At 49.8% G+C, this 26,738-nt stretch overlaps 1 protein-coding gene across 3 annotated transcripts in view; it reads right to left on the bottom strand.

Annotated features, from left to right (window-relative positions):
- The window catches only part of KMT2B (lysine methyltransferase 2B), a 74,458-nt gene extending 48,778 nt beyond the window's left edge, over nt 1–25,680 (bottom strand). For all 3 annotated transcript variants that reach the window (XM_048500451.1, XM_048500452.1, XM_048500453.1), the window contains exons 1-4: nt 25,369–25,680; nt 9,093–9,168; nt 4,888–7,091; nt 756–869 (exon numbers count right to left, since the gene is read on the bottom strand). In XM_048500451.1, coding sequence (XP_048356408.1) covers nt 756–869; nt 4,888–6,987 — 2,214 coding nt within the window. In that variant the 5' untranslated portion in view covers nt 6,988–7,091; nt 9,093–9,168; nt 25,369–25,680. The remainder of the gene's footprint in view (nt 1–755; nt 870–4,887; nt 7,092–9,092; nt 9,169–25,368) is intronic.
- Nucleotides 25,681–26,738: the final 1,058 nt, after the last annotated feature.

Raw genomic sequence — 26,738 nt, 5'->3', positions numbered from 1 at the left:
TAACGAATAGTCACCAGCCAACCCACAAATACAACAGGTAAAACTATCAGCTCCCACTAAGACAGCAGAATGAAAACATAATATTGAACGATGAAGCAGTCAAAGCTCTGCACCATGTATTGTTGAAGGCTTTCACAGCAGATTCAACTGGTTGTGGTGGGTTTTCTGGGCTGCGTGGCCGTGGTCTGGTAGATCTTGTTCCTAACGTTTCGCCTGTATCTGTGGCTGGCATCTTCAGAGGTGTCTCACAGAGAGAAGTCTGTTACACAGACTTCCAGACAGAGAGAAGTCCAGACACAGTGTGTAACAAGACTTCTCTCTGTGATACACCTCTGAAGATGCCAGCCACAGATGCAGGCGAAACGTTAGGAACAAGATCTACAGACCAAGGCCACACAGCCCAGAAAACCACCCAACTCTGTACCATGTTTGTGGCCAACTGACCGGGGGGAAAAAAACCATCACCAAAATGTGGATAGAAGAAAATGTTTCACCTGGCTTCTCAAGCTTAACATGCAGTTATTAAAGGCAGGTGCCACAACCCACAGTTCAGGCCAGCACAGCTGTGCAAATAACACACCGGTAGCTGTGGAACACTTGCCAGGACAGGGGACTGCATTTCTAGAAGTGTCTCCCAGTGCAGTGATTTGACTGAATGAGTCAAAGAGAGTACGTTGTTACCCATGAAGATGACCCAAATACCTTTAACTTGGGCTACACCCCTCCAGCACGCACAGATGGACAGCATCCGTTACCTGCTTTCTTGCATCTTTCCCGTCTTCTCCATCTGTTTTAAGTTCCGAGCTTGGTTCCTGCTTGGTCTGGATCTTTGGAAGCTCGAGGGCATCTATCTTGATGGTTTGACAGCCCTGCAGGGAAGAGACAGAACTGTTGGGGTGGGGGGATTTGGGGAGCCCTCCTTGCCAAAACCGAACAGTGATATGGAGACTCAGCAGGTGATATGGAGACTCAGAGCGGAATGTGCCGTCTCCCACACGCTCGGTGGCCCTTATCTGAGGGGCTTGTCTGTGAAACTGTTATCACAGTTCCTGCAGGCCTGGTTTGGGAGTACGCAGCGCAAATACATCTGCAAGGTCAGAGCTGCACTACGCAGACCACAATAAATTTGTCCAGTAGCACTTACAGAGCAACAAAATTTTCCAGTGTGTGAGCTTTTGTGTGTCCAGTGCCCCATCAAAGTGACCACCAAATCACCAAAGCTTACGTAGTAGAAAATTTTGCTGGGTTTTACATGGTGCTACTGGACTCGAATTTTGTTCTAATACAGACTATCCACCTAAAGCAGGGGTCTACAACCTGCAGCTCCAGAGCCGCATGCGGCTCTTTCAGCCTTATACTGCGGCTCTGCGTGGCCTGGAGGTCAGAGGATAGCGTGGGTGTGTCCCTCCAGAGCAGCGCTGGGAGGAAGGGTGAGTGGAGGGGCCAAACCAGAGGCAGCTCCGTGTGCGAGGGCGCCACTTTTCGTGTCCCCTCACCTCTACTTCCAGCGCTGCTCGGGAGGGCTGAAGGGACGTGGCACGCTGCCCTCTGACCCCTGGAGGTCAGAGGGTAGCGTGCGCATGTCCCTCCAGAGCAGCCGCCATCTCCCCTCTGCCCTACGGAGCAGGCGCCTGCCTGCTCTGTCGGGAAGAGGGGGTTTCCCTGCCCAGCGCCGCTGCCTCCCGCAGTGACAGAGGCAGCGGCATTGGGCAGGCTGCAGACGCCATCTTCCCTCTGCCCCATGGAGCAGGTGGGCAGAGGTGGTTTCCGTGCCCGGCGCCGCTGCCTCCCGCAGCACAAGAGGCGGCAGCACCAGGCAGGCCACAGATGCCATCCCCCTCTGCCCCACAGAGCAGGTGGCTGCCTGCTCCGTGGGCAGAGGGGGGTTTCCCTGCCCAGCGCCTCCACCTCCCAGTGCTGGAAGGAAAGGTGAGTGGAGGGGCCGAAACGGAGGCGGCCTCTCCGGCTCAGTAGATCTTTGGGGCTGTGGAAAATGAGTCCAAATGGCTCTTTGGGTGGTAAAGGCTGCCGACCCCTGATCTAAAGCTATCTCTCTTGAGAGTCAGCGGGGTGTAGTGGTTAAGAGCAGATGGATTCTGATCTGGAGACCCGAGTTTGATGCCCCACTCCTCCACCTGAGTGGCAGAGGCTTATCTGGGGGACCAGATGTGTTTCCGCACTCCTACATTCCTGCTGGGTGACCTTGGGCTAGTCATAGTTCTTGGGAATGCTCTCAGCCCCACCCACCTTACAAGGTATCTGTTGGGGGCGGGGGAGAGGAAGGGTAAGAAGCTTGTAAGCCATTTTGAGTCTCCTTACAGGAGAGAAAGGTGAAATATAAATCCAAACTCTCCTCTTCTTCCAAGCAACTGACTGTAACCATCCAAGCAGCTCTGTTGATACTATGTGCGTTAAGTGCCATCAAATTTCAGCTAACTTACGGCAACCCTGCAGGGTTTTCAAGGAAGAAGACTAATGGGTGGTTTGTTATTGCATTCATCTGCGCAACCACCCTGGTGTTCCTGGGAAGTTTCCCATCCGATTACTAACCGGGGCTGACCCTGCTTAGCTTCAGAGATCTGATGAGATCAGGCTAGCCTGGGCCACCTTGGTCTAGGTTCCGGTTGCTACTGCAGAGAATCAACAATCTACATTTGTGTTTGGAATAGGCTGCCACAGGAGGTGGTGATGGCCACTAACCTGGATAGCTTTAAAAGGGGCTTGGACAGATTTATGGAGGAGAAGTCGATTTATGGCTACCAATGTTGATCCTCCTTGATCTGAGATTGCAAATGCCTTAGCAGACCAGGTGATCGGGAGCAGCAGAAGGCCATTGCTTTCACATCCTGCATGTGAGCTCCCAAAGGCACCTGGTGGGCCGCTGCGAGTAGCAAAGTGCTGGACTAGGACTCTGGCCTGATTTAGCAGGCTTTTTCTTCTGTTCTTACATAAGCTCAGCTCTTACAAATGTGCTGGAAAATCTGAAAATGTAGACAAGGCTACACTGGATGCTTTAACCAAAAGATGATTTTGTAAGAGCTTCTAGCAAAAGTTTGGTATTTCTACACTGGGACAACTGCTGAACTCACACCATTGTTGTTGGGGGTTTTCCTTGCTGTGTGGCCGTGGTCTGGTTGATCTTGTTCCTAACATTTCGCCTGCATCTGTGGCTGCGCACTCGCTCTGTGATACACCTCTGATGATGCCTGCCACAGATGCAGGCAAAACGTTAGGAACAAGGTCTACCAGACCACGGCCACACAGCCTGGAAAGCCCACAACAACCAGTTGAGTCTGGCTGTGAAAGCCTTCGACAATACATTTATCACCATGTTCTCTCTCTTCACCCTCGTACTTCTATGAGCTTATTGCTCGTGAGTTCCGGGAACCTCAGCTTCCCTGTCCAATCTACAGCAACACATATAGACATACAAGCCAGGAAACAAAGCCCTAAAGAGCAAGCTAATGCACACTTGGGTAGCCTGTATGATGTGGCTGTCAGAATCACATTTGAATGGGGGAGTCTCAGGTTCAGATCTTCACTGTGCCCGGAAGGCTGCTGGATGACCTTGGGCTTGTCTCCCAGAACAATCTCCTTACAGGGTTGTTAAGAAGAGAAAATGAGGAAAGGTGAACTACGTAGACTCTCCTGACACCCTTGGAGGGAAGTTGACTAAAAATGGACTACAGAGATAAAGGTCATAACAAATGTTAGCGAACGCCTGATACCACACAGAGACTGCAGCAGCAGAGACCACACAGAGACTGTCGTTCTGGCTGAAGAAGGACAAACTGGGCTTACCAATGGATTCCGCCTCTACCATTTCACAGAATTCTACCTTCTACTTTTTCATTGAATTCTATCTTTTACTTTTTCAATGGATTCTCTAGTCTGCTTTTCTTCCATAAGAACTGGCCTGCTGGATAAGACCAGAGTCCATCTAGTCCAGCACTCTGCTACTCGCAGTGGCCCACCAGGTGCCTTTGGGAGCTCTCATGCAGGAGGTGAAAGCAATGGCCTTCTGCTGCTTCTGCTCTTGAGCACCTGGTCTGCTAAGGCATTTGCAATCTGAGATCAAGGCAGATCAAGACTGGTAGCCATAGATCGACTTCTCCTCCATAAATCTATCCAAGCCCTTTTTAAAGCCATTCAGGTTAGTGGCCATCACTACCTCCTGTGGCAGCATATTCCAAACACCAATCACACGTTGTGTGAAGAAGTGTTTCCTTTTATTAGTCTTAATTCTTCCCCCCAGCATTTTCAATGAATGCCCCCTGGTTCTAGTATTGTAGTATTCCCTTTCTTTTTCAAGTGTACAGTTCCACTCTAAAAACAGTTCTTACGTGAAGAAGGAGCCCAAAACAGGAAGAAAGCACAGGATATATTCATTAATCGGGCAATTCATAACTGAGCACTCTAGCTTAAAGAAACAGTTCTGGCCGGAGGATCCTCGACCATGGTGCTGGCGGATACTTTTCCTATTGCCCGCCAAGGGTTTTTAGATAAATAGGTGGGGTTTTTGGCCAGGAAGGCTTCTGTCTGGCTGCACAGGTTTTTAAAAACACTGATTTAGCAAAAGCTGCTGCCACGGAGCAGGCATCTTCACTGACAGCAAGCTATGGCAGCGATTTTGTGGCTGGCTCCACCTCCTGCAGCAGGGAACTCCCAATGCTGAAGTTCCTTTCCCTTTTAATGGGGCGTACAGGCTGCATTGAGGCTGATACCGTTGCGCTTATTACAACTCCTGCTGGTAAGCAGGGCCCCACGGGATGAGTGGAATTTTTTAAAAAAACAGATACAAAGTCATCAGCTAAGATTCCCCAAGATCCCCTGAATCATCACCCCAAATCCCAACTGCGCCTCCCGCCCCACTCAAACGGCTCTTACCGGACCCAGCTTGAAATGCTTCTGCTGATCGATCTTGAAAAGCTGCACCTTGGCACGAGTGAGCAGGCTGTACACTTTGTCCATGCTCGACAGTTGGGTTATAATGGGCTTCGGCTCCTCCAGAGGGGGCAACGGCTCCTCCAAACAGGGGCTGGCAGGCTCCGCCTCACTCTCCGAACTCTCAGCCTCCTTCACGTGGGCCACTGGAGGCACGACCCTCCGGATGGCCACCTTGTGCACCACGCCGGGAGAATTCACGTCCTCCATGGTGATCAGCTCTTTGCCCTGAGCCCCCAGCGGCCTCGGGACCTCCGTGAACAGAGGCAAGGTGAGGTGGTTCGTCCTCCCCAGAAGCCTCTTGCTGCTGCGGGTGGCTACCGGCTTGTGGGGGAGCATGGGGGAGTCTTGCTGCGATGCCGGGGGGTCTCTCCTGACCTCGGGAGAAGCAGGCACCGGTTCGGACTCCTCGGAAGACACGGACAGTGACTCGTAGATTTTCAGGTGCGCTTCGCTCGGGGTGAACTGAGGCGCCCGCAGCAGAGGGGTCCGTTTGGCTGGGGGCGAAGGGGTTGGCGCCGGAGTGCTGGGCAAAGATGGGGAATCGTCGCTGGGCAGCTGGAAGAGAGACTTGCCCAGGTCCTTTGGGGATGATGTCGGGCTCAGTGAAGTCCAGCGGAAAGTGGGCTCCCGGAGGATGGAACGGCGCTTCTCGGGCAGGGCGGGAGCCGAGGAAGCTATAAGGGGAACGCCAGGAGAAGGGGGCGGGGAGAGGGCTCTGGAGGTATCTTTACTCGGAGAGCTAGTGGTTGGGGGTGTCAGCTGCAGGGAGGTCACTGGTAACGACAGGGACGCCTCCTGTTTGTCAGGACAAGGCCCTTCTGAGGCAGCCGGGCTTTCCGCAGGCTTGGCAGTCTTCTGCGGGATCTCGTCCATAAAGCGGCGAGGGGTGCGAATGAGGCGCGACGAGCGAGCGCTCACCACGGGCATGATGAACTGCCGGATGTTCTTCAGGAACGTGGCCTTGTGAGCTGGGGTCTCCTCAGTTCCGGGGCTGCTGGCCTGCTGGGCGGCGGCCAAAGCATCCTCTCGGGCCTTGGCCGGCAACTGCTGAGACGCCATCCGCTGAGCCCGCTGGGAAGCGGTCAAGGGTGGCCGGCCACGGCCCCGCTTGGAACACTGCGCCCGAGTGGAAAGGGCAATGCTGGAAGACCCCTCCTCAGGAGTGGCTCTCGTCCCATCGCTCTGCGAATTGGGCTGCTGTTGCTCTTGATCCCCAGAAAGTTCGTTCAGTGAAGCAGAAACACCGTCTCCTGGCGTTGGGGCCTCCGTTTCTGGTTGAGAGACTTCTGCCTCGACGGGTGGAGCCTCTGGTTGTTCCTCTGGCTCCTGAGCGACCACTTCAGGAAGCGCTTCTGGCTTCGAATCAGGAAGTTCTGGCTGCAGCTCCTGACCTGCAGCGGGAACATCCGGCTGCAACTCCGGAGCGGAAGCCACCTCTTTTTGTTCCGGTTCAGGGGCGGAAGCCTCCGACTCCGACAAAGGAGCCTCCGACCCAGAGACAGACAGGGAAGGAAGGGGGGAGCTTCTCCTCTTCTGCACGACACTCCATTTCCTCTTGCGACCCCGCCTGTGGCCCTTTAACCGGACGTGGGTCACCACCAACTTGCCTGACTTGTGCCGCCTGGACTTGGAAAAGAACTTCAGGATGAGCGGGGGCTTCTTCGAAGGTTCGGGGGATGGCGGGGAGGGGCTGACATCTTGGCGGGGCGAAGCGGGAGGGCTGCCGCGCCCCGTTTCAGGGAGGGGATCTGGAGCGTCGACTCTTTGGCAAGGAGGTTCAGGTGTGGTCCTGGGTCTCTTGGTGAAGGAACCCCGGGGCCGCCCACGTGGCCTGGAGGATGCCGTGGAGTTGCGGATCTTTCCCGTCTGCGGAGGAAGGGTGGGAGAGAGGGTAGTTTTTAAGGAATCGCCTGCCTCTGGGCCAAGTTTGTTCTGCTCGGGAAGCATCTTGCTTATTTTGGGGCCTGACCCTGGGGGCCTGCCCAACCGGGCTGGAGGCGCCTTGGTCTTCTGAAGCAGTTCAGACAAAGCCTTCACCATACGCTCCCGCTGGGACTCCGCAGCCTTCTGCTTGGCCACTCGCTTGGAACGGGCGTCCTCAGAGAGCGTCCTCTTCTTCCTCCCGCGGGCAGGTAGAGATGCACCTGTAGAAAGGAGGAGAAGGAGGAGGAAGACTCAGGTGCGGGAATGCTTTCACCCTCGCAGCAGAAAGGTTTCTTAGCTCGGAAACGCTCGAGCTGAAAAGGGCAGTGGAAAAAAAGGCACGGGCATGTTTGACGTGCTAAAAAACGCAAAGAACTGGAGACCATTCCCAAGGCGCTGCTCAACACGGATCCTTCTGTGAGAACTGTGAGTAATTAGGCACTTAACTCTACCACCTCCTGAGAAAAGCAGCTAGACAAGGAAACATAGTGGATCTCCTCAACTGCTTTAAAAGAGAAACAGCAGCTCTGCAGCAACTTTAAAAATGAGACAGCGTTGCTACAGTTGAGGGAAAGAGGAGTTTTCACTTCCACTATCCACCCCAGCCATTCTTCTCCTTCCAAGGCTACTAGCATACAGGCAAAGGGGGCGGGAGGGATTTATGTCCCTTTGGCAGCTAATACGTCAAGGTTTCAAGTCAGCAAAACCACCACAAGTTGGGGAAGGCTAACCCTCACAACCTCAACACTGAATCGGGCCACACACAGCCGCTACTTCCCTTTAAAAGACCCCAAATGATTCCCCAGTGGAATGTGTACTCTGGCACTGAGTACCAGGCATGAGTTCAGGCACCAGAGAGCATCGGTGCTTAGCAGACTGCCCCTGAGCTACCCACCCTGGGCTGCAAAACTGCACCTTTCAAAAAAATGGGACTCGGCACGTAAACTAAGCAGCCCCTCTAAAACTTCCCCAACAAAATAATTCAATACCGTATATTTCCAAAAGCTCTGGATATAAGATGACTCCATCTCCAAAACACACACACAAAAGTTTAACCCTATAGATCATTGTAACTTCTCCAGTTTTCATATTTTTAAGCGATCCCAGGACAGATTGGGTAGGTTTATTTCCTTTTTTCTCTTTCAATAATATTGTATTTTGGAGTTTTATAACTTAATTTTAAACGACGTAACCCTATTTTTTGTGATATGTGTGCTGTCAATATTTATGTGATGCCAATAAAAAAGGAGGAGGAGGAGGAGGAGGAGTTTGGATTTATATCCCCCCTTTCTCTCCTGTAAGTGGACTCAAAGGGGCTGACAATCTCCTTTCCCTCCTGCCCCCCAATAACAAACACCCTGTGAGATGGGTGGGGCTGAGAGAGCTCCGAAGAGCTGTGACTCGCTTAAGGTCACCCAGCTGGTGTGTGTTGGAGTGCACAGGCTAATCTAGTTCCCCAGGTAAGCCTCCACAGCTCAAGTGGCATAGCAGGGAATCAAACCCGGTTCTCCAGATTAGTGCGCACCTGCTCTTAAGCACTACGCCACTGCTGCTTCCATAAAGGCTATGGAATGGATCATTGTAACTTGCATGTTAAATAATAAGATGCTCCTCTCATTTTTGATGGCATACCAAGGGGGGGGATCAACTCTGCCTTTTAGATTAAAAACACTAGTGCTTTGATTTTGGAAAAAAGAAAAAATAATGGAACATATTAGCCTGGATTACTAATATTCTCCTTATGAAGACTGCTGGGAGAAGTCTCACTTGAGTTGCAGAACTACTGTTTGGACGGCTTTCGTGGGTCAAGCTCAGGATTCAGGGTAAGGAACTGAGCTATATTCTGCCCTGATGGGTTTTATTTTTTTGGCTAACACTGTGATGGGTGCTGTTCAACATCTGGACTAACGGGGCTCACAGATGCTTCACAAGGCCACCACTGGACTTGCCGGGCTTGCCAAAAGCCTTCTGCCTTTCCTTTCCTATAAAACATCCAAGACTGTTAGCAATCATAAAGTTTAACAGTACAATACTCATGCTCAAGTACAGCAAACTGATATTAGGAGTATTGTGGCTAGAAAAATATTACAAACAACCTTGTGATGCCCAACCTAACATTTTGGGTGGGGAAAGGGGCCTCTTCCTCCCTTTTCCACCTTGGAGAAGCGGGGGCCGGGGGGGGGGGGGGGAATTGATCAACACGCACAAAAATACATCCTTACCTCTTTTAGACCGCAGAGCGGCACGCAGGGAGCTCTTGGAGGCCTCATCCTCTGAATGGAAGCCCAGAAACTCATCCTGACAAGAGAGAAGGGGAGAGAGAAACAGCGTCAAAAAATGAGAGGATACCTGTGCTCTTTTACTCAGAATAGGCCTGCCAGTGCATGACGTGATGCTGGTCACTTGCTTAGGAGGCTTTAAAAAGAGGCTTTTTAAAAAGTACTCACGGGAGACAGAGCTACACATGAAGATGTCTTACCTCATAGGTGTCAAACTCGCGGCCCTCCAGATGTTATGGACTACAGTTCCCATCATCCCCTGCCAGCATGACGCTGGCATGACGGGAACTGTAGTCCATAGCATCTAGAGGGCTGCGAGTTTGACACCTGTGCCTTACTTGACTCAAACTGCTGCTCTATCGAGGTCACTACTGCTTACTCTGACAGGCAGCAGGTTACAGGTGAACGTCTTCCACGTCACCTACTTAAATCTAATCCTTTCACTTGGAGATGCTGAATACTGAGCCTGGGACCTTCTGCATACCAGTCAGACGCTCTTCCGCTGAGTCACAGCCTTCCACCTGAACAAGGATGGATGAATCTACCTTATCCTGAGTTAGTCTATCAAAGTGAGTATTGCCAACTCTTACAGGCAGCTGTTCTCCAAGATTACACACGGGATTCTTTCATGTCACCTACTGCCTGATATTTTTATTTGCCTGAGACTGAACCCAGCAATTTTCAAATGCCAACCAGATGGCCTTCCACTGGTCCACAGCCCTGTCCTGTCAACGGTGACTTGCCACCACTGTCAAATGGACCTTCTGCATTCAGAGAGGGAGGCCACTTCCGCACATGGAGAACAATGCACTTACAATCCACTTTCACAATAGTTTGCAAGTGGATTTTGCTATTCTGCACGGTAAAATCCAGCTGCAAAGTGGACTGAAAGTGCATTATTCTGCATGTGCGGAAGGGGCCAGAGTACTACCTCTGCACACCCATTACTGGAGCACAAGCACTAGAGGTTCAAATCTCACCCCTGCCACATATTCACTTGGCCTCTGGCAAACCCCTTGCAGCTTCTTTCTACAGCCCATCTGCACCCATGCCTGCAGATAATGGCCACATGAAGGACAGATGTTGCCAGGAAGAAGCTGCAGCAGAGAGAAGATAGCAGATCTTTTTTGAGAAGGAGGGCTGCTCTTGGTGGCACGCCCTGGAGAATCCCAGCCTACTTGGCAAGGGGTAAGTTGTGATGGTCAGAAACCAGCATAACTGCATTTGCACAGACAGTAATTCCTTAAAAAATATGTTCCTGAAAGAAAACGCCAAGGCACACCACTCATTCCTGTTGCCAGACCTCTCCTGATCTCCTTGCAGTGGCAGAAACCAAGTCGGCTGTCAGGAATTCCTCAAAGGATCAGAACCCATTTTCCTAGCGATACCTCTGGTACAATCTGCCTGAAGGACTTTTGTGCGTGATCTTCTCAAGTTCTTTACAAATACTGTACCATGGCAGCTACTGCAGGATTTTACACAGATCCCATCTAATGTCAAGTGTATTATCAGATTCCCTGGATTTGAAATGCATGGCCTTGACCCTGTTTGATCACTGTATATCTATGTATGAAGTATCAGACTGGGGTTTCTTCTCACTTCCATCTGAGGTCAAAACAGTGGAAGCCATCCCACCTAGAGAGTCCTGACCACAACACAAGGCAAGCATTTTAAGACATAAGAAGAGTTGGTTTTAATACCTTGCTTTTCTCTACCGTTAAAGAGTCTCAAATTGACTTCCCTCCCTCCCCCCACAACAGGCAACTTGTGAGGTAGATGAGGCTGAGAGACTTCTGAAAGAACTGTGGCTGGCCCAAGGTTGGCCAGTACACTTCCTGTGGAGGAGCGGAGAAACAAACCCGGCTCACCAGATTAGAGTCTGCTGTGTGGCGTAGTGGCTAAGAGCAGGTGTACTCTAATCTGGAGGAATTGGGTTTGATTCCCTGCTCTGCCGCTTGAGCTGTGGAGGCTTATCTGGTGAGCCAGCATGGAGTAGTGCAGTGGTTAAGAGCAGGGGGGATTCTAATGTGGACTCCAACACATGCCAGCTGGGTGACCTTGGTCGGAGCTCTCTCAGCCCCACCTACCTCACAGGGAGTTTGCTGTGGGAGGGGAAGAAGGGAAAGGAGATTGTCAGCCCCTTTGAGTCTCTTTACAGGAGAGAAAGAGGAGATATAAATCCTCCTCCTCCTCGCTACAATGAGGTGAGTTATCCCTTAATATAACCACCCCACTTGAGAGTACCAAAAGATAGTTACGGATTTCTCTGTGAAGATGGCACCCCTTTACTGTTTATGAACAGACTACCTCTAAAATGGGTTGCCAAATGACAGTGTCCAGGTTAAATTTACCTCAGAAGATACGTCTTTTACACCCTCTCCCATCTTTTCCAGATTTCTTAAAGCTGTCCAGAGGAAGAAGGGGTGAAAGAGCATGTCAGAAGTTTTCTATGTATGGAATTCTTTCTCTCATTTTTTTGCCTTAATCCAGGAAGGATTCACATACTCCTAAAGGCAGAGCCTTAATCTTGTTTTCTTTTTCCTCAGTTGACCCTTCTTTGAACAATGTCCTGTTATCACTTATTCTGGCAGGGAAGGGGGGACATAAGGTGGGAATGGAAATGCACTCTTTATCCTGAACTCCTTGCCCCTCTGTGCAAGAATATTAATCGAGGGCAGCTTCTCAATTTGTTCTCCTAGCGTGTCGGAGTTCAGGCAGGCACCTGAGGAAAGAGGCAATTAACCGAGCCAAAACACAGTCAAAGGTGAAAAGCACAAATATTCAGAAGTCCAAGTGTTAACCCAGAAGGGCAATCCAAAGAAGAGGAGTTTGGATTTATACCCCACTTTTCTGAGCCATAAGGAGTCTCAAAGTAGCTTACAATAACCTTCCCTTCCTCTCCCTACAATAGGAACCCTGTGAGGTAGGTGGTCTGAAAAAGTTCTGAAAGAACTGTGACTGGACTAAAGTCACCCAGCAGGTTTCATGAGGAGAATCAGGGAAACAAATCCAGTTCAGCAGTGCGCAGCAGTGGCGCAGTGGTTAAGAGCAGGTGCATTCTAATCTGGAGGGACTTGGTTTGATTCCCCACTCTGCCGCTTGAGTTGTGAAGGCTTATCTGGGGAATTCAGATTAGCTTGTGCACTCCCACACACGCCAGCTGGGTGACCTTGGGCTGGTCACAGCTTCTCGGAGCTCTCTCAGCCCCACCTACCTCACAGTGTGTTTGTTGTGAGGGGGGAAGGGTAAGGAGATTGTAAGCCCCTTTGAATCTCCTACAGGAGAGAAAGGGGGGATATAAATACAAACACTTTTTCTTCTTCTTCATTAGATTAGAGTGCACATGTGACAGAATGGGGAATCAAACCTGGTTCTCCAGATTAGAGTCCGCCACTCCTAACCACTGCCCCACACGGGCGCAAACTAAATCACGGTGCAGAAATTCAAACACAATGAGGTCTGGGACCAGGCACAGAACAATGGCAGGGACACCTAGGGTTGGGGATGAGTTGCTCCCATACCGACTTGCCCTTTTGTGGCTGATTTCACCAGGAAAACGCTTCAAGGACAGGTGCAACTCACAAACCTGCTGAGTCATCTGGGGACAGATGCAACTTTTCTATGGCTGAGCACCCTATGGAGCAGTCAGCCCTGATCCTGTGGTGACTCCAGCTCACAGGCAGAGGTTGGCCAGTGCTGAGAGTCAGTGGGGTGTAGCGGTTAAGAGAAGGGGGATTCTAATCTGGAGAACCAGGTTTGATTCCCTGCTCCTCCACCTGAGTGGCAGAAGCTCATCTGGTGAACCAGATGTTTTTCCCCCCGATCCCAAATCCCTGGGTGACCTTGGGCTAGTCAACTCTCTCAGCCCCACCCACCTCACAAGATGTCTGTTGTGGGGAGAGGAAAGGAAAGGAGCTTGTAAACCACCTTGAGTCTCCTTACAGGAGAGAAAGGTGGGGTATAAATCCAAACTCTCCTTCTTTTCAGATGCCAGCTGCGTACTACAGTGTCAGCCCAGTATCTTCCCCTGGATCCACTTTCTTTGGCATTCCAAGGGTCTGGCAACCCCAGGAGTGAGGCTAGCAGCTGCAGGCCCTCTGTCTCAGGCCCTGAGCATGCAGCGTGGTGGTTTCAAACCGAGACTTTTCTTGAACCTGATGAAATCTCTTCCTTGTCTAGCAGGTCTTCCTGAAGCACCCAAGGGCTGGGGCCAGGGAGCAGGGGCACCTCCTCATCAACTGAGGATGTGTTGGCAGGCAGACACAGTGCCTCTTTTTATTATTTATTAAATTTAGTATACCGCCCTATCCCTGAAGGGCTCAGGGCGGTGTACAGATAAAACATCAGCTAAAAATAATTAGCTAAATATAATTAAATAATTAGCTAAATATAATTAGCTAAATATAATTAGCTAAATATAATTAGCTAAATATAATTAGCTAAAAATAATTAGCTAAATATAATTAAAACAACAGTAGTATCTTAGACCATGCAGCCAGCCTTTACTTAAACCCCTCCTAATGCAAAAAAAAGAATAATGGGTCCTGAGAGTGGGCTAGGGGCCTATTAGGAGACCAAAGAAGGAGGGGAGCAGAGGCACCCTCAGCTGTAGTCTCTCCAAAGGCCAGAGGTGGAGACAAACTCAGTCTTACAGGCCCTCCCAAGGGAATCCCCAAGGTCCCACAGGGCCCGGACAGCTGGAGGGAGAGTGTTCCACCAGGCCAGCGCCAGAGCCGTGAAGGCCCTGGCTCGAGTGGAGGCCAGCCGCATCATTGAGGGGCCGTGGGGACCTCCAGTAATTGGCCTCTGCTGAGCGCATGAAGGGTCCCAGTTGGGACATAATATGGGAGTAATGCGGTCCCTGAAGGAGTATCAGGGTCCCAGTGTCAGCGCGTAAGGCTTCTTGGCTACTGAGAGATATTAAAATTTCAGCACCACGAGTGCTGCTTCCGTGGGACAGCTGAAAAGCAAGGAACCATCACAAGGAGGAAATCTCTGGGATTCCCTCTTCTGTTGGGCATGTTTTTCGGCATGCAGAGCAAAACTGGCTAATGGTGCTTTCTTATAAAATGCCACAGTTCACCATGACCCAATTAACACTGGCAAGGAATGTCAGCTTTTAAAATATATTGGTCTCATTAGTCATGGACGTGTGCTGAGTGAAAAAGCAAGCTGGCCAAATATCATGAACTATGCCCATGCTGGGTGTGCGCCATTTTCCTAACATGCCAGAAGGGCCCAAGAGAGACTTGAATTCATACAGGATTTGTTTTCAGCTACCATGAGAAGAGTTATAGGTAGAGCTGTCCCTTTCTTCAGGAAGGCAACTGGGAAGTTAGATCGGCCCTCGATGGAGCACCTGGGAATAGCTCAAGCCACTCTACAGTGGCCAATCCCTGAAAAGCTGGAAAGAAACAGCCACATCTCAGAGATAACGAAGGTATCATAGCCAGGCCTCTGGGATAGTGAACAGATGGCAAGCCACCACAGACACACAAATAATTTGCCCATCACAATATGGATTTAATGAGTTCTGGAGAACCAACAGGAAAGAGCCAGAGAACAATTTTCTAACTCTACTGCGCTACAGACCACTTTTGGGTTTCCTGGTTCTTTGCGAACCATCATATCTTCTTACATCACAGCTGCCATGCAGGTGGCTATTCAGATTCCTGAATTCAACCCCTTCTACATGCAAGTTCAACTGTTCTTGAATGCTTATAGTGATGGGAAAAAGGAAGCATGACCAGGTGACCAGCAGGCTTTGCAACCTGCACACATTATGAGCACCACAGGAGTATTTGTTAATCTAGAGCAGGGGTGTCCAACTCAGGCGCTTCAGATATTCATGGACTACAATGCCCATCAGCCCCTGTTAGATTTGATGGTGGAGCTGGAAGTGAGATCCATTTGTGTTCAGAGCAATGCTCTCTTATTTGTGGCTAGGATTGAGGTGTATGGATAGATCTGCAGAAGAAGAAGAGTTTGGATTTATACCCCACCTTTCTCTCCTGTAAGGAGACTCAAGGTGCCTTACAAACTCCTTTCCTTCCCCTCCCCACAACAGACACCTTGTGAGGCAGGTGTGGCTGAGAGTTCCCAAGAACTCTGACTAGTCCAAGGTCACCCAGCAGGAATGTAGGAGTGTGGAAACAAATCTGGTTCACCAGATAAGCCTCTGCCACGCAGGTGGAGGAGTGGGAAATCAAACCCGGTTCTCTAGATTAGAATCCACCTGCTCTTACCCACTACACCAGTGGTGGCGAACCTATGGCACTCCAGATTTTCATGGACTACAATTCCCATCAGCCCCTGCCAGCATGGCCAATTGGCCATGCTGACAGAGGCTGATGGGATTTGTAGTCCATGAAAATCTGGAGTGCCATAGGTTCGCTGCCACTGAACTACACCAAGCTCTGCATCAGGTTCCTCTTTTAAAAATGAAGAAACTCTCTCCTGGTCATCAAATGTCTGAAACCAATTCCCAATAAGAGTAGTATGGTGAGGTTCTGCGCTGGATATAAACGAACCCATCCTCGTCTGCTCATGGGTCTTATCAAATAGATTAGACTGGGGGCTTCTCCTGGCACATTTTTTTGGTCCATTTCTCCCCTGCTGTCGAAAATAAATTAGTAGCTAAAGCATTAGAACACTGAAACAACTGCTCAGAGCCGAAGCAACATGTGGCTGGAACGCCACCCAGCACACCCGGACGTCCCCAGGGCTGGCCATGGAACTGCAAACTTCCACTTGTCCTTACACCAGAATCACGGCATGGAATGTGTCAGAGTTTTGCAAACACCCACCCAAATTCCTAGCAATGCCTGCCTTTCCCATGGAGTACCCAGTCCATCTGCATTGGAATGCCCAGGGGGACTAAAACTATTCAGCAGTCTGCCTCTAGAATGGAATAAGTCTTAATTTTGTAAAAAAAACTAATAATTTTTCATTTTCTCACGTAAAAAGACAACACGAAACACAAAAACATACAACACCCCCCCCCACCCCCAAAACCAGCCCATTACCCATCATAAGGTGACTTTCAGCCATCTCGTCTTAAGACTACAGGTTAACTCTAACTTCAGTGCATACAATTAACGTGTTGTTTCAGTAATTTTTCCTTAAATATCTGCTGGTAATTACAATCTACTGTTTTCTTTAGGTTTCCAACCCTGACCCTGCTTTTCTATCTGAATAGTTTCTCAAAAGGGTATTCTGTAAAGGGTTTCCAGTTTTGCGAAAAATGATCCAAACTGTTAATTCTCAATAATTAGCTTTAAAAAGGGCTTGGACAGATTTATGGAGGAGAAGTCGATCTATGGCTACCAATCTTGATCCTCCTTGATCTGAGATTGCAAATGCCTTAGCAGACCTGGTGCTCGGCAGCAGCAGCAGCAGAAGGCCACTGCTTTCACAGTCTGCATGTGAGCTTCCAAAGGCACCTGGTGGGCAACTACAAGTAGCAGAGTGCTGGACTAGATGTTCTCAATAATGCCGTCCGTTTTGCCATTTCTGCACATTCTGTAACTTCAGGACCCAGTCCTTTGTTGTTGGTATCTTACTGTCTCTCCATTTTTGTGCAAATAAACCCCTTGCTGCAGTTATCATATGTGTAAGCAGAGTTCTATACTGCTTAGGAAAGTCTTCACCAGTTAGGGAGCAGGAAAAGCCTTCAGCATTCTCCATGGTAGTGACTTAAGGACCAGTTTTTTTAAAAAAAACCCCACTGTGGATCACCAGTTTAAAAGTAGGCATCTTCCCCCACCCACCCAAAAAGGCTCAGTACAGTAAAGACCAATGGTAAAGACATGAAAATACCCCTTAAAATGAGATAAAGGCCCAAGACGGAATGCTGGGTTTAATTCTAAAACCATCGGTGTGGCTGAGCGGCAAGGCTTCAAGCCAAGATCAGACCTGCAAGACGAGTTCTGCTTGCTCCCAACATCAGATTCTAATTCGCAGAAAGGAAATAATAGTGACCTTCTTCACAGGGCGACACTGGAAAGAAGACTGTAAAACCCTTGAGCCATTATCAGCTAAAGTATTGACTATTTTTACACCTGCTCACGTTCATCCATATCCCCTATATCCCATCCTACTTGGTGTGACAAACAACTGGAAACTAGAATGAGACTATAGGGACACTTACCAGCCAGGGCAGGATTCCCAAACTCCAAGTCCATCCCTTTGTTTTTTGTTTTCTCCTATGTAGAAGCCAGCGTGGTGTAGTGGTTAAGAGAAGGGGTACTCTAATCTGGAGAACCGGGTTTGATTCCTTGCTCTGCCACTTGAGCTGTGGAGGTTTATCTGGGGAACCAGATTAGCTTGTGCACTCCAACACATGCCAGCTGGGTGACCTTGGGCTAGTCACAACTCTCAGCCCTACCCACCTCACAGGGTGTTTGTTGTGGGGGGGAGAGGGAAAGGAGATTGTAAGCCTCTCTGAGTCTCTTTACAGGAGAGAAAGGGGGGATATAAATCCAAACTCCTCCTCCTCCTCAAGCTTCTAGATGCCATCTATCTTTATGGATGGAAAAGATAACAATCCATCTTACTTGTGTCCACTTTCAGCATCTCTGCTTCTAGGCAGCCAAGCCACAGTTCACTTGGTTCTTAATGGCATCTCCTGAACTCTATGGATTGTGAACATGCTACCATTTTTGACATAGATGTTGCACTCCCTAATGCATAAGCATATTAAGCAAACTAAAGGGGAGAAACTGGGACAGTGTTTTGCAAGCTCACAGACAGAAGACTATTTACCACAAAAAGCCAGTAAATGCAGTTAACCTGTGTGAAAGAAGTTATTGCAAAAGCTCAAAAGAAGCTGGATATTTCATGCTAGGGTCTACCCATAATTGGAATCATCAGCATGGCACGTGTTGTGATGGCCATATCAAACTATTCACGGGAAACATGCTATGTTCAGACAATGCTGTTATTGTGACACAGCTATCCAGAAGGGTAAAAAAATGAACCTCCTCCTGCTACGTTCTGTGAGCTGACCCCAAATTGCAAACAGTTACGAATCTTTTTTAAATAATTATTTGTCAAGCCAACAACTTAGTGGCACACAAGCCCATCCCAAACACAACTACCCATTATGAAAGAAAGTAGAAAACAATGGAGGAAAGAGAAGGCCATGTTCCCATATTACAGTGAACAAGAGGACATCTACCATGCACGTACATACATCTGTTTGTAAGAGATAATCAATGTGAGTTCATTTTACTAGTGAATCCAGGAACTGGTATGTCTGGCTACACATTCATCCAATGCAACATGAGAATTACTCAATGCATATATAGATAAAAATCAAATGTACACTGTGGTGTAGCCAGCGTGGTGTAGTAGTTAAGGGCAGATGCATTCTAATCTGGAGAACCGGGTTTGATTCTCCATTCCTCCACCTGAGTAGCAGAGGCTTATCTGGTGAACCAGACGTGTTTCCGTACTCCTACATTCCTGCTGGGTGATCCTGGGCTAGTCACAGAACTTTGTAACTCTCTCAGCCCCACCTACCTCACAAGGTGTCTGTTGTGGGGAGAGAAAGGGAAAGGAGCTTGTAAGCCACCTTGAGTCTCCTTACAGGAGAGAAAGGTGGGGTATAAATCCAAACTCTTCTTCTTCTCTACACAAACAGTACATGCATTCACTGTGACTTGTGAAAAGGGCTTAGGTGTGTAAGCTGAAATGACACCATCAGTACAGATTGGAGAATGGATCTCAAAGCTTTTTAATTCAGCATAGGGAGAAAAAGAAACAGAAGGGCAGTGGAGCCAGCTGCCAGTTCCCAGGTGTTTGATGCCATGATTACCAGAGAAGCAGGTAACCAGAGCCAGAGGCCTGCCTGCAGCTTATTTCAATGCGCTCTCTGAAAAGATGAATACCATCAGCACTGCCATAAACTTGACTGCATTTCTGATATCATTGATGTGTGATGGGAAAGCTTGCAATGCTATCAACACACCTGGCTGACATAACAGATCTAGCACCAAGCCTACCCTCATAGCAAAGGCTCATAAACAGTTGGTCCTCTGTGGTGAGCAAGAACTTCTCAAGATAAGCAGCCATGAAAGTTCTTGTAAAGTGCGACAGATATTGCTTCCCCTCACCTTTTGAGAATACTGACCAGACAAAAATGGTAACATATACCTGAGCAAATTGGTAAACATCTGGGGAGAAACTGAGAAAAAGAGGTCCAATCCTATGTATATGTCTTGCCCAATTGCAGAGGGGTGGCCATGTTAGTCAACTGTAGCCAAATAAAGCAAAAATCCAGTAGCATCTTAAAAGCTAACATTTCAATATGAGTTTCCATGAGCCACAGTTCATGTCTTCAGACCTGTGGAAATCAGACCGGAAATCCTACTGAAGGGGAAGATTATTAAAGGTAAAGGAAGAGGACTTAATGCAGAGAGTGAATTCCAGAATGGATCTTTCAAGCATAACTTAGGTTGGGGGGGTGGGGGATTGTTTGAAAAGACTGAAAAAGGACTAAGGCGCAGGTCTGCAGTGAAGACTCATGTTGTGATAGCCCTGCGGAAACTGATCAGACCTGGTCAGCACCCGGATGGAAGAACTCTTAGGAACCCCACAAATATAGCTTAACAGAATAAACATTTTGTGAAATACCACACAGAGAGGTTAGGGACAGCCAGTCAGAGGACTAGGAGATGCTGCACAAACTCCTGCCCAAAAGCTGAATTTGGTTTACAGTGGGCACAACAGATACATCTGGGGTATTCTCCCCCCCCCCCAAGTCACGAACATCACTACAAAAGAAAACAAGCCTCCACAGTACAGTAAGCATTTCAGTTGTACAGCCATCCTGCAGACGTGTGAAGTACACCTGAACCTCGCCCTTGAAAGCTTTGGAGAAGCCAAGATGCTCACAGATCACCAGTGATGGGGAATGGTAGGGCAGACAGAAGCACCAGGGCTTAATTGGCATCAGGATTACATCACCCGTGGGGAAGGGAGGCCAGTTCACTCCTACAACTGCTGAGAGTTGTTTATAATTACCAGCCAATGAAAGCAGAGAATAGCTGCTCGCCAAGTGCTTCCAAGGCCAACTGGGATGGGCGGAGAGAGATACAAACTCATCCATCCACCAGCGCTATTGGCATCCAGTCAGTGTCTGGCTGTTTACAGGGGGGGATCTTAGCTCTCCTATGGCACGACTGACCTACCCTTGCAAGAGGAGAGATGATGGCAGAGCTGCTGTTCTCGTCCCTGCCTGTAAATTAGAGGGTGTTTCAAAAGCGAGCCTCAGCTGTTAATTCCCAGCCTGCATATCTCCTTGGTCACCTGGAAGCGCTCCACTCCTGGGTTCCAAACCACCAGGGCTGATGCATACTGATGAAGTTCTCAAACTTCCTTTCCACATCAAGGAATAGGAACATGTGGTGACCATTTCATGGAGCACAAAATCCAAACAAGGTGCCCACTGCCCAGAAGAAGAAGAGTTTGGATTTATATCCCACCTTTCTCTTCTGTAAGGAGACTCAAGGGGGCTTACAAGCTCCTTTCCCTTCCTCTCCCCACAACAGACATCTTGTGAGGCAGGTGGGGTTGAGAGAGTTCCCAAGAACTGAGCCTAGCCCAAGGTCACCCAGCAGGAATGTAGGAGTGTGGAAACACATCTGGTTCACCAGATAAGCCTCTGCTACTCAGGTGGAGGACTGGGGAATCAAACCCAGTTCTAAAGATTAGAATCCACCATGATGCGCCATGATGCAGACTGCATCTAATACTCATGGCAGCTGCACATTTTACAGGATAATTTTACATGTACCTCTAGCGCGGGTGGGATTTGTGTTTCAGAAAAGCTGGTGTGCCATTAACCAATCTTCCTATGGCAGAACTTGATAAAAGCTTCTGAGGGCTCAGGAGGATTCCCAGAAGGCAGTTCAAAAACAAACAGGAAGGGGCCATGTATTCATCCTCTCCCGAGGAGCCGTTTGCTCATCAACATCGACTGGGGATGCACAGAGGCAACCTTTGAGAAGAGATGGGGCTTACCCGCAAGAAGGCTAATCATTCAAACCGATCCAATGTTTAACACATCATACAGAAGAAGTTCCTTTCCCATCTAGTGGCGAGGGACACAGGATATTCCCTTGCATTCTGCTTGCTGAGCCTAGAATGGGGTCTGCAACCTGTGGCTCTCCAGATGTTCATGGACTACAAATCCCATCAGCCAATTCGCCATGCTGGCAGGGGCTAATGGGATTTATAGTCCATGAACATCTGGAGAGCCACAGGTTGCAGACCCCTGCGCCCTAGATCTGCTCAAGTCTCTCTGCTTCGCCTCACTGCCTGTGCTCTTTCAGTCCAATTTCTAAGGCAACGGTCAAGTCAAGCAGACGCCACCTGACTCTCTGCCCTAGTCTTCATGCCTCCCCATACAGGCATCCCCAAACATTCCCGGATGGGAGGAGCATGGCACTTTGGGAAGCCCTGACCCACACCAAACAGTTCTCGAATCTAATGTATTGCTGAAGGCTTTCACAGCCATAATTAACTAGTTCTTGTGGGCATTATGGTCGTGGTCTGATGGTTTTTGCTCCTAACATTTCTTCCGCGTGTGGCTGGCATCTTCAGGAGGTAGAGATGCCAGCCATGAATATTGGATGAAGCGTGAGGAGCAAAGCTTCCCAGACAGCCACTTTAATAGCAAAACCCACAAGAGCCAGTTCTCAATTTTTTTTCCTTAGGACACTTATTGTCTGTAGTCAGCACCTGTTCCTTAGCATCCTATAGGAGACCACTTTGCAGGTTTTTAAAACCTAAGAAGCAATTTTAAATATAAACAATAATCACTTCAGACTAGCTCCAGAAGCCAAAATGGCAAAGAATTACTCTGGTCAGATGTCTATCTGACTATGGACAAATGAGGAAGTAGATCTGTCCATCCAAACAGATTACAAATTATTTCCCTCCATAAATAAAAACAGTCTATCTGGAAGAAAAATAAGTCAGACCTTTCCTCCACGACACATTAATTCTGTATGCAAAGGGATTCTGTTTTGTTTTTTTTAAAGGAAAAACATGTAAATTACAGTCCACAACACCTTGTAGCTACCGCACCAGGAAGGGAACTCTTCAAATTTCCTTGTACCATTTTTCCCAAACACAGACTGACAGCTCTTTCAAATATCAGCTTGTCTGCACAGTGCCTGAAATGGGGCAACACCCACACCAGCCTTGCCTACCCACAATGCAGCATAACGTGGGAGTCGCTGCCACAAAGAAGAACATCGGAATACCAGTTCTTTGCAAGGAAACAACCCCTTACGCACAAACAAGGTGATGCTTTTAAGCACAAAGGAATAGCCAGCCACCATGCCCGAGTGAGCAAGAGGCTGTCTCCATGTGGCACAAGTCCAGAATGTTAGGCAAAGGTCTGGGAGAACCAGGTTTGAATCCTGACTGTGCTATGGAAGCCTGCTCAGTGGCCATGAGCCCGTCGATGGTGGAGCCTAACCTACCTTACTAGGCTGTGAGGACAAAACGGAGGATGGGGAAATGATGCTGTAAGCTGCTTTGAGCCCCCCAACCCCAAGAAGAAAAGTGGAGGGGAGCCGGTTGGCGCTTGAGACTAGATGTTGGAGAACAAGTTCCACTGCAGCTAACAACAGTAATTTATTGAACACACACACATCCTGGAACAGAAACAGACGCCTTTTAACAATGACAGACTGAAATCTCAAATGTAGCTCACCTAATTTTTAACAAGTGAGTGTGTAATTTGTAATTAGGAGGGGACACACAAAGCTCAGATATTGGAGAGTCAGTCAGTCTAGAACACAGGTGTCAAACTCGCAGCCCTCCAGATGTTATGGACTACAGTTCCCATCATCCCTGCCAGCATGATGCTGGCAGGGGATGATGGGAACTGTAGTCCATAACATCTGGAGGCTAAATTTCTCACCACCTATGGTCAGAACAGGGGTAGGGAACCTGCGGCTCTCCAGATGTTCAGGAACTACTGATTCCCATCAGCCCCTACCAGCATGGCCAGTTGGCCATAGCTGACAGAAGGCTTGATAAGGGTGTAGTTCCCTGAGGCTATCTGGAAGAAGCATGAGTCCTAGTCCTAGAACTTGATTGCCTACCTCAATTTCAACCTCAACCTGTCCTAAATGTCCATCTCACCCCCTAGTGCAAAATTTCACATAAATGTATCCTCGAAGGCTTTCACAGCCAGAATCAACTGACCGTTGTAGGTTTTCCAGGCTTGTGGCCCTGGTCTGATAGGTTTTGCTCCTATACACCTCCCATCTCACTGTGATGCGCTTCTAGAGATACCAGACATAGATCACTGGAGCAAAACATTAGGAGAAAAAACCTCAGACCACAACCACCACAACCAAAACCCACAAACCAACTACACAGTAAACTCTTATTGGCTAAGTAGTATTAAATACTTGAGGAGGCTATGGTGGGGAGGACAAAGAATTAAGTTGCTACCGTATTGGTTTCTTCCTTGAGGTTTACAGTCCTGACATCCACTATTCTTTCACATATGTTGTTCCTGGGAGTAAAAAAGCCTTGAAAACCTTTAAAAAACCCCAAGCCAATCGCTCCTTCTAATGCAAGTCCAACCACTGCCATTTCTGAGTTGCTGTGCCCACGCTTTCCCTCAAGAATATCAGAAGTCTACTCCAAGTAAGAAATTTTAGATGCTTCAGAAGCTAATTTGCCCAAAATGCAGAAAGGAAACTTCTGGTGACTTTACGGGCAGTGATTCTAGCTTTTCCCAAATGTTTGCTCTAAAGGCAGGGTGAGTGAGAGAGAGAAAGTCTGGCAGGTGACAGAGAGCTGTCAGAAGATCAACTTGCAAGAGCCAAAATAGGAACAAAAAGACCATATGTTTGATCACGCCACGCCTTCTACCTAGCCACACCCGCACAGTACTCCCTCCCAAGAACCAGCAGAAGAGCCATTTAGAAACGCCCACAGCTGTCCACAAGGAACCTGACAGTTCACTAGCAAGGCCACATCTGCTTCTGCCCATAGGGAAGACAGCATCTGCTCACCAGGGCTACCCTGCATCACCTAAAGGAGTACGCACAATCAAGGCAGGGCAAACACACGTCGCACAAAGGCGAAATCGGTTTGACAATAACCATGAGCAATAGTTGGCGATCTCCTTTAGCAGCCCGCTGCTTGCTTGTTTGGAGATCTGCCCCACTGCAGCCAATGGGGGCTTACTCCCAGAGAGAGGATTACAGCATCGAGCATTTTCTTGGGGCACCTGCCACAAAGCAGGTGAGCGACCCATTGCCTAGCAACAGCAGCATCTCTCCAGCATCTCAAAGAAAGGTGTATCGCTGACTGCCTGATCCTTTAAGAGGAGATGGTAAGGACTGAACCTGGGACCCTCTGTGTGCAAAGTACTGAACCACCTGAACTCCTGAAGCTGTCTTCTACAGAATCAAACGCCTGGTCAATCCAGATCAGTATTGCCTACCCTAACATCAGGGTGTCAGGTGGGCATCTTCCAAGTGACCCACACTGCAACTCTTTAAACTGGAAACCAAACCAAGGACTTTTCTGCATACAGACACTGTCCCAATGAGCCACAGACGCTCCCGGTTAATACAAATACATGGAACTGCACTATCTTGAGCAAGATCATTTGCCCAGGTGAGTCCTGTCTACTTAGACTGGCAGATTTTTCAGTCACCTCCGACCCCCTTTTTGACGGATGACTGAAACTGGGACACTCTAGGACTTTGAATCTTGTCCACTCAGACTGGCAGATGTTTCAAACCCCCCCCACCCTCCCATCTTTTTGACTGATGGCTGAAACCGGGACACTCTAGTGTTCCAGGCAGAACTCTGCTTGATCGTTTATATATAAAAACCTGGAGATGCCAGGGATTGAACCTGGGACTTCCAGCATGCCAAGGGGATGTCCTATCCCTAACCCACGGCTCCTCCTCTCTGGGATTAGGGTGGGAGGCAGGGCATCTCCTGGGCAATCTGGAATTCCGGGGTTCAATCCCAGCATCAATTCCCACAGGGGAGGGAGGAAGACGGTGAAAGCAACCCGTGAGAAAATGACTCCCTGTCCCACCTGCGAAAAAGGCACCCACGATCAGCCTCGCGGGGGCTTTTCTCCCTGCAAAGAGGCACCGCCAACCTCCCCACCCGCCCCGCGCTTCCCGTCTGAAGGAGCCGAGTCAGGCTGCGGTCCGGGGCTCCTCACCGGTTCCTCCTCGCCGTCACTGCCGCTGCTGCTGGTGTCACCCAGCAGGCCCTGTAGGCGGCGCAGGCTCCGTCCGAGGCCCAGGAGGCTCCCCAGGGTGGCGTCCGCCGCCGCCGCGGCCCTCTCTCCGTCCGGCGAGGCGACCCGCAGGAGCTGCGGCGCCAGCAGAGAGTGCCTGCGCGCGACTCCGGCGCCGGGCTACGCGCGGCAACACTGCCCTTAGCCGGCCTGGGGAAGCGGCCCCGCGGCACCGAGGCCCAGGAGCAGCCGCCGCCGCCTCCCGCAGCAGCCGCCGCCGCCATCTTTAAACACGGAGAGGAGGCCGCGGTGGGGGTGGGGCGGCCGAGGGCTCACCTGGCAATCCCCTCTGAGCCCCAGCCGCTGCCAGGTGGGCAACAGGGAAGCCGAGTTTCGCGGCGAGCCGATGGGCGTTGGCGAGAAGGGAGGAAAGGAAGGCGCAGGACCACAGCGCCCGTCGGGCAGCACAGCATGGAAGCGCGCGCTGTGCTCCCTGGGAAGACGAGTCCTTCACTTTGCGCCTCTACCGTTGTCTCAAAGGCGTAGTTGCAGGAAGTGACTACGTTTCCCAAGAGGCGCTGCGGCGAAGCTGCCCTCAGGCATAGCGGCCAATTGAGGGAGCGGTAAAGGGAGTTCATCCCTTACGAGTCGGGGAGGGCGGCACAGCGTCCGCCGTTTGGCCGGAGGAGGCTCTCAGCAGGACGCAGGCCTAACGAGGAAACACTGTGGTGGTAAAAAGGGGCCGCGAGTTGTTGCGGGAGAGGCCTAGCGAGGAAGCAAGCAGAACGAGAAGGGAGGAGCGGCAGCCAGACTACGATTCCCGGCATGTACTGCTGTGGCCGCCGAAATGCATTCTGGGTGCTGTGGTCAGGGCGGGGTGCCAGCCTTTGGGCGCTGTGGCCCGGGTCCTGGACAGACAGGGATATATGACCATGGCAAGATGAGGGCTTTAAAAAAAGAAGGTTCCTGCAGGCAAGCGAAATTTAAAAAGCCCGCTCTGCAAAATGTCCCGGGGAGCATGCATGCCTGCAAGGGGTACAGGGAAATCGGCCTCCCATTCCTCCTGCAAGGGGTGCACGAAATCTGCACCGCGCCCCTACTTCCGTCCACCGCTCGACGGGGCCGCGGATTGGTCTAGGAAGCGGCGTGAAAGCCTACAAATCCCATCCGGCTCCGCGCTGAAAAGTTACCGCAAACTTTTGGACGAATAAGATAGATCCCACTTGCGCTTTGCCGAAGCCCGGGCAAGGAAAGGGACAGCGATGTCCTAACTGTCACCTGCCGAAGCCACCCAGCCAGGTGAACTGCTCTCCTGCGCCTTGCCTGGGCTGAATTTCCAGGCAGGGCTGTTG

This window comes from Sphaerodactylus townsendi, linkage group LG06, assembly GCF_021028975.2.
Source record: "Sphaerodactylus townsendi isolate TG3544 linkage group LG06, MPM_Stown_v2.3, whole genome shotgun sequence".
In the NCBI taxonomy this organism is placed as follows: Eukaryota; Metazoa; Chordata; class Lepidosauria; order Squamata; family Sphaerodactylidae; genus Sphaerodactylus; species Sphaerodactylus townsendi.
This window is presented reverse-complemented; position numbering and strand designations above follow the sequence as displayed.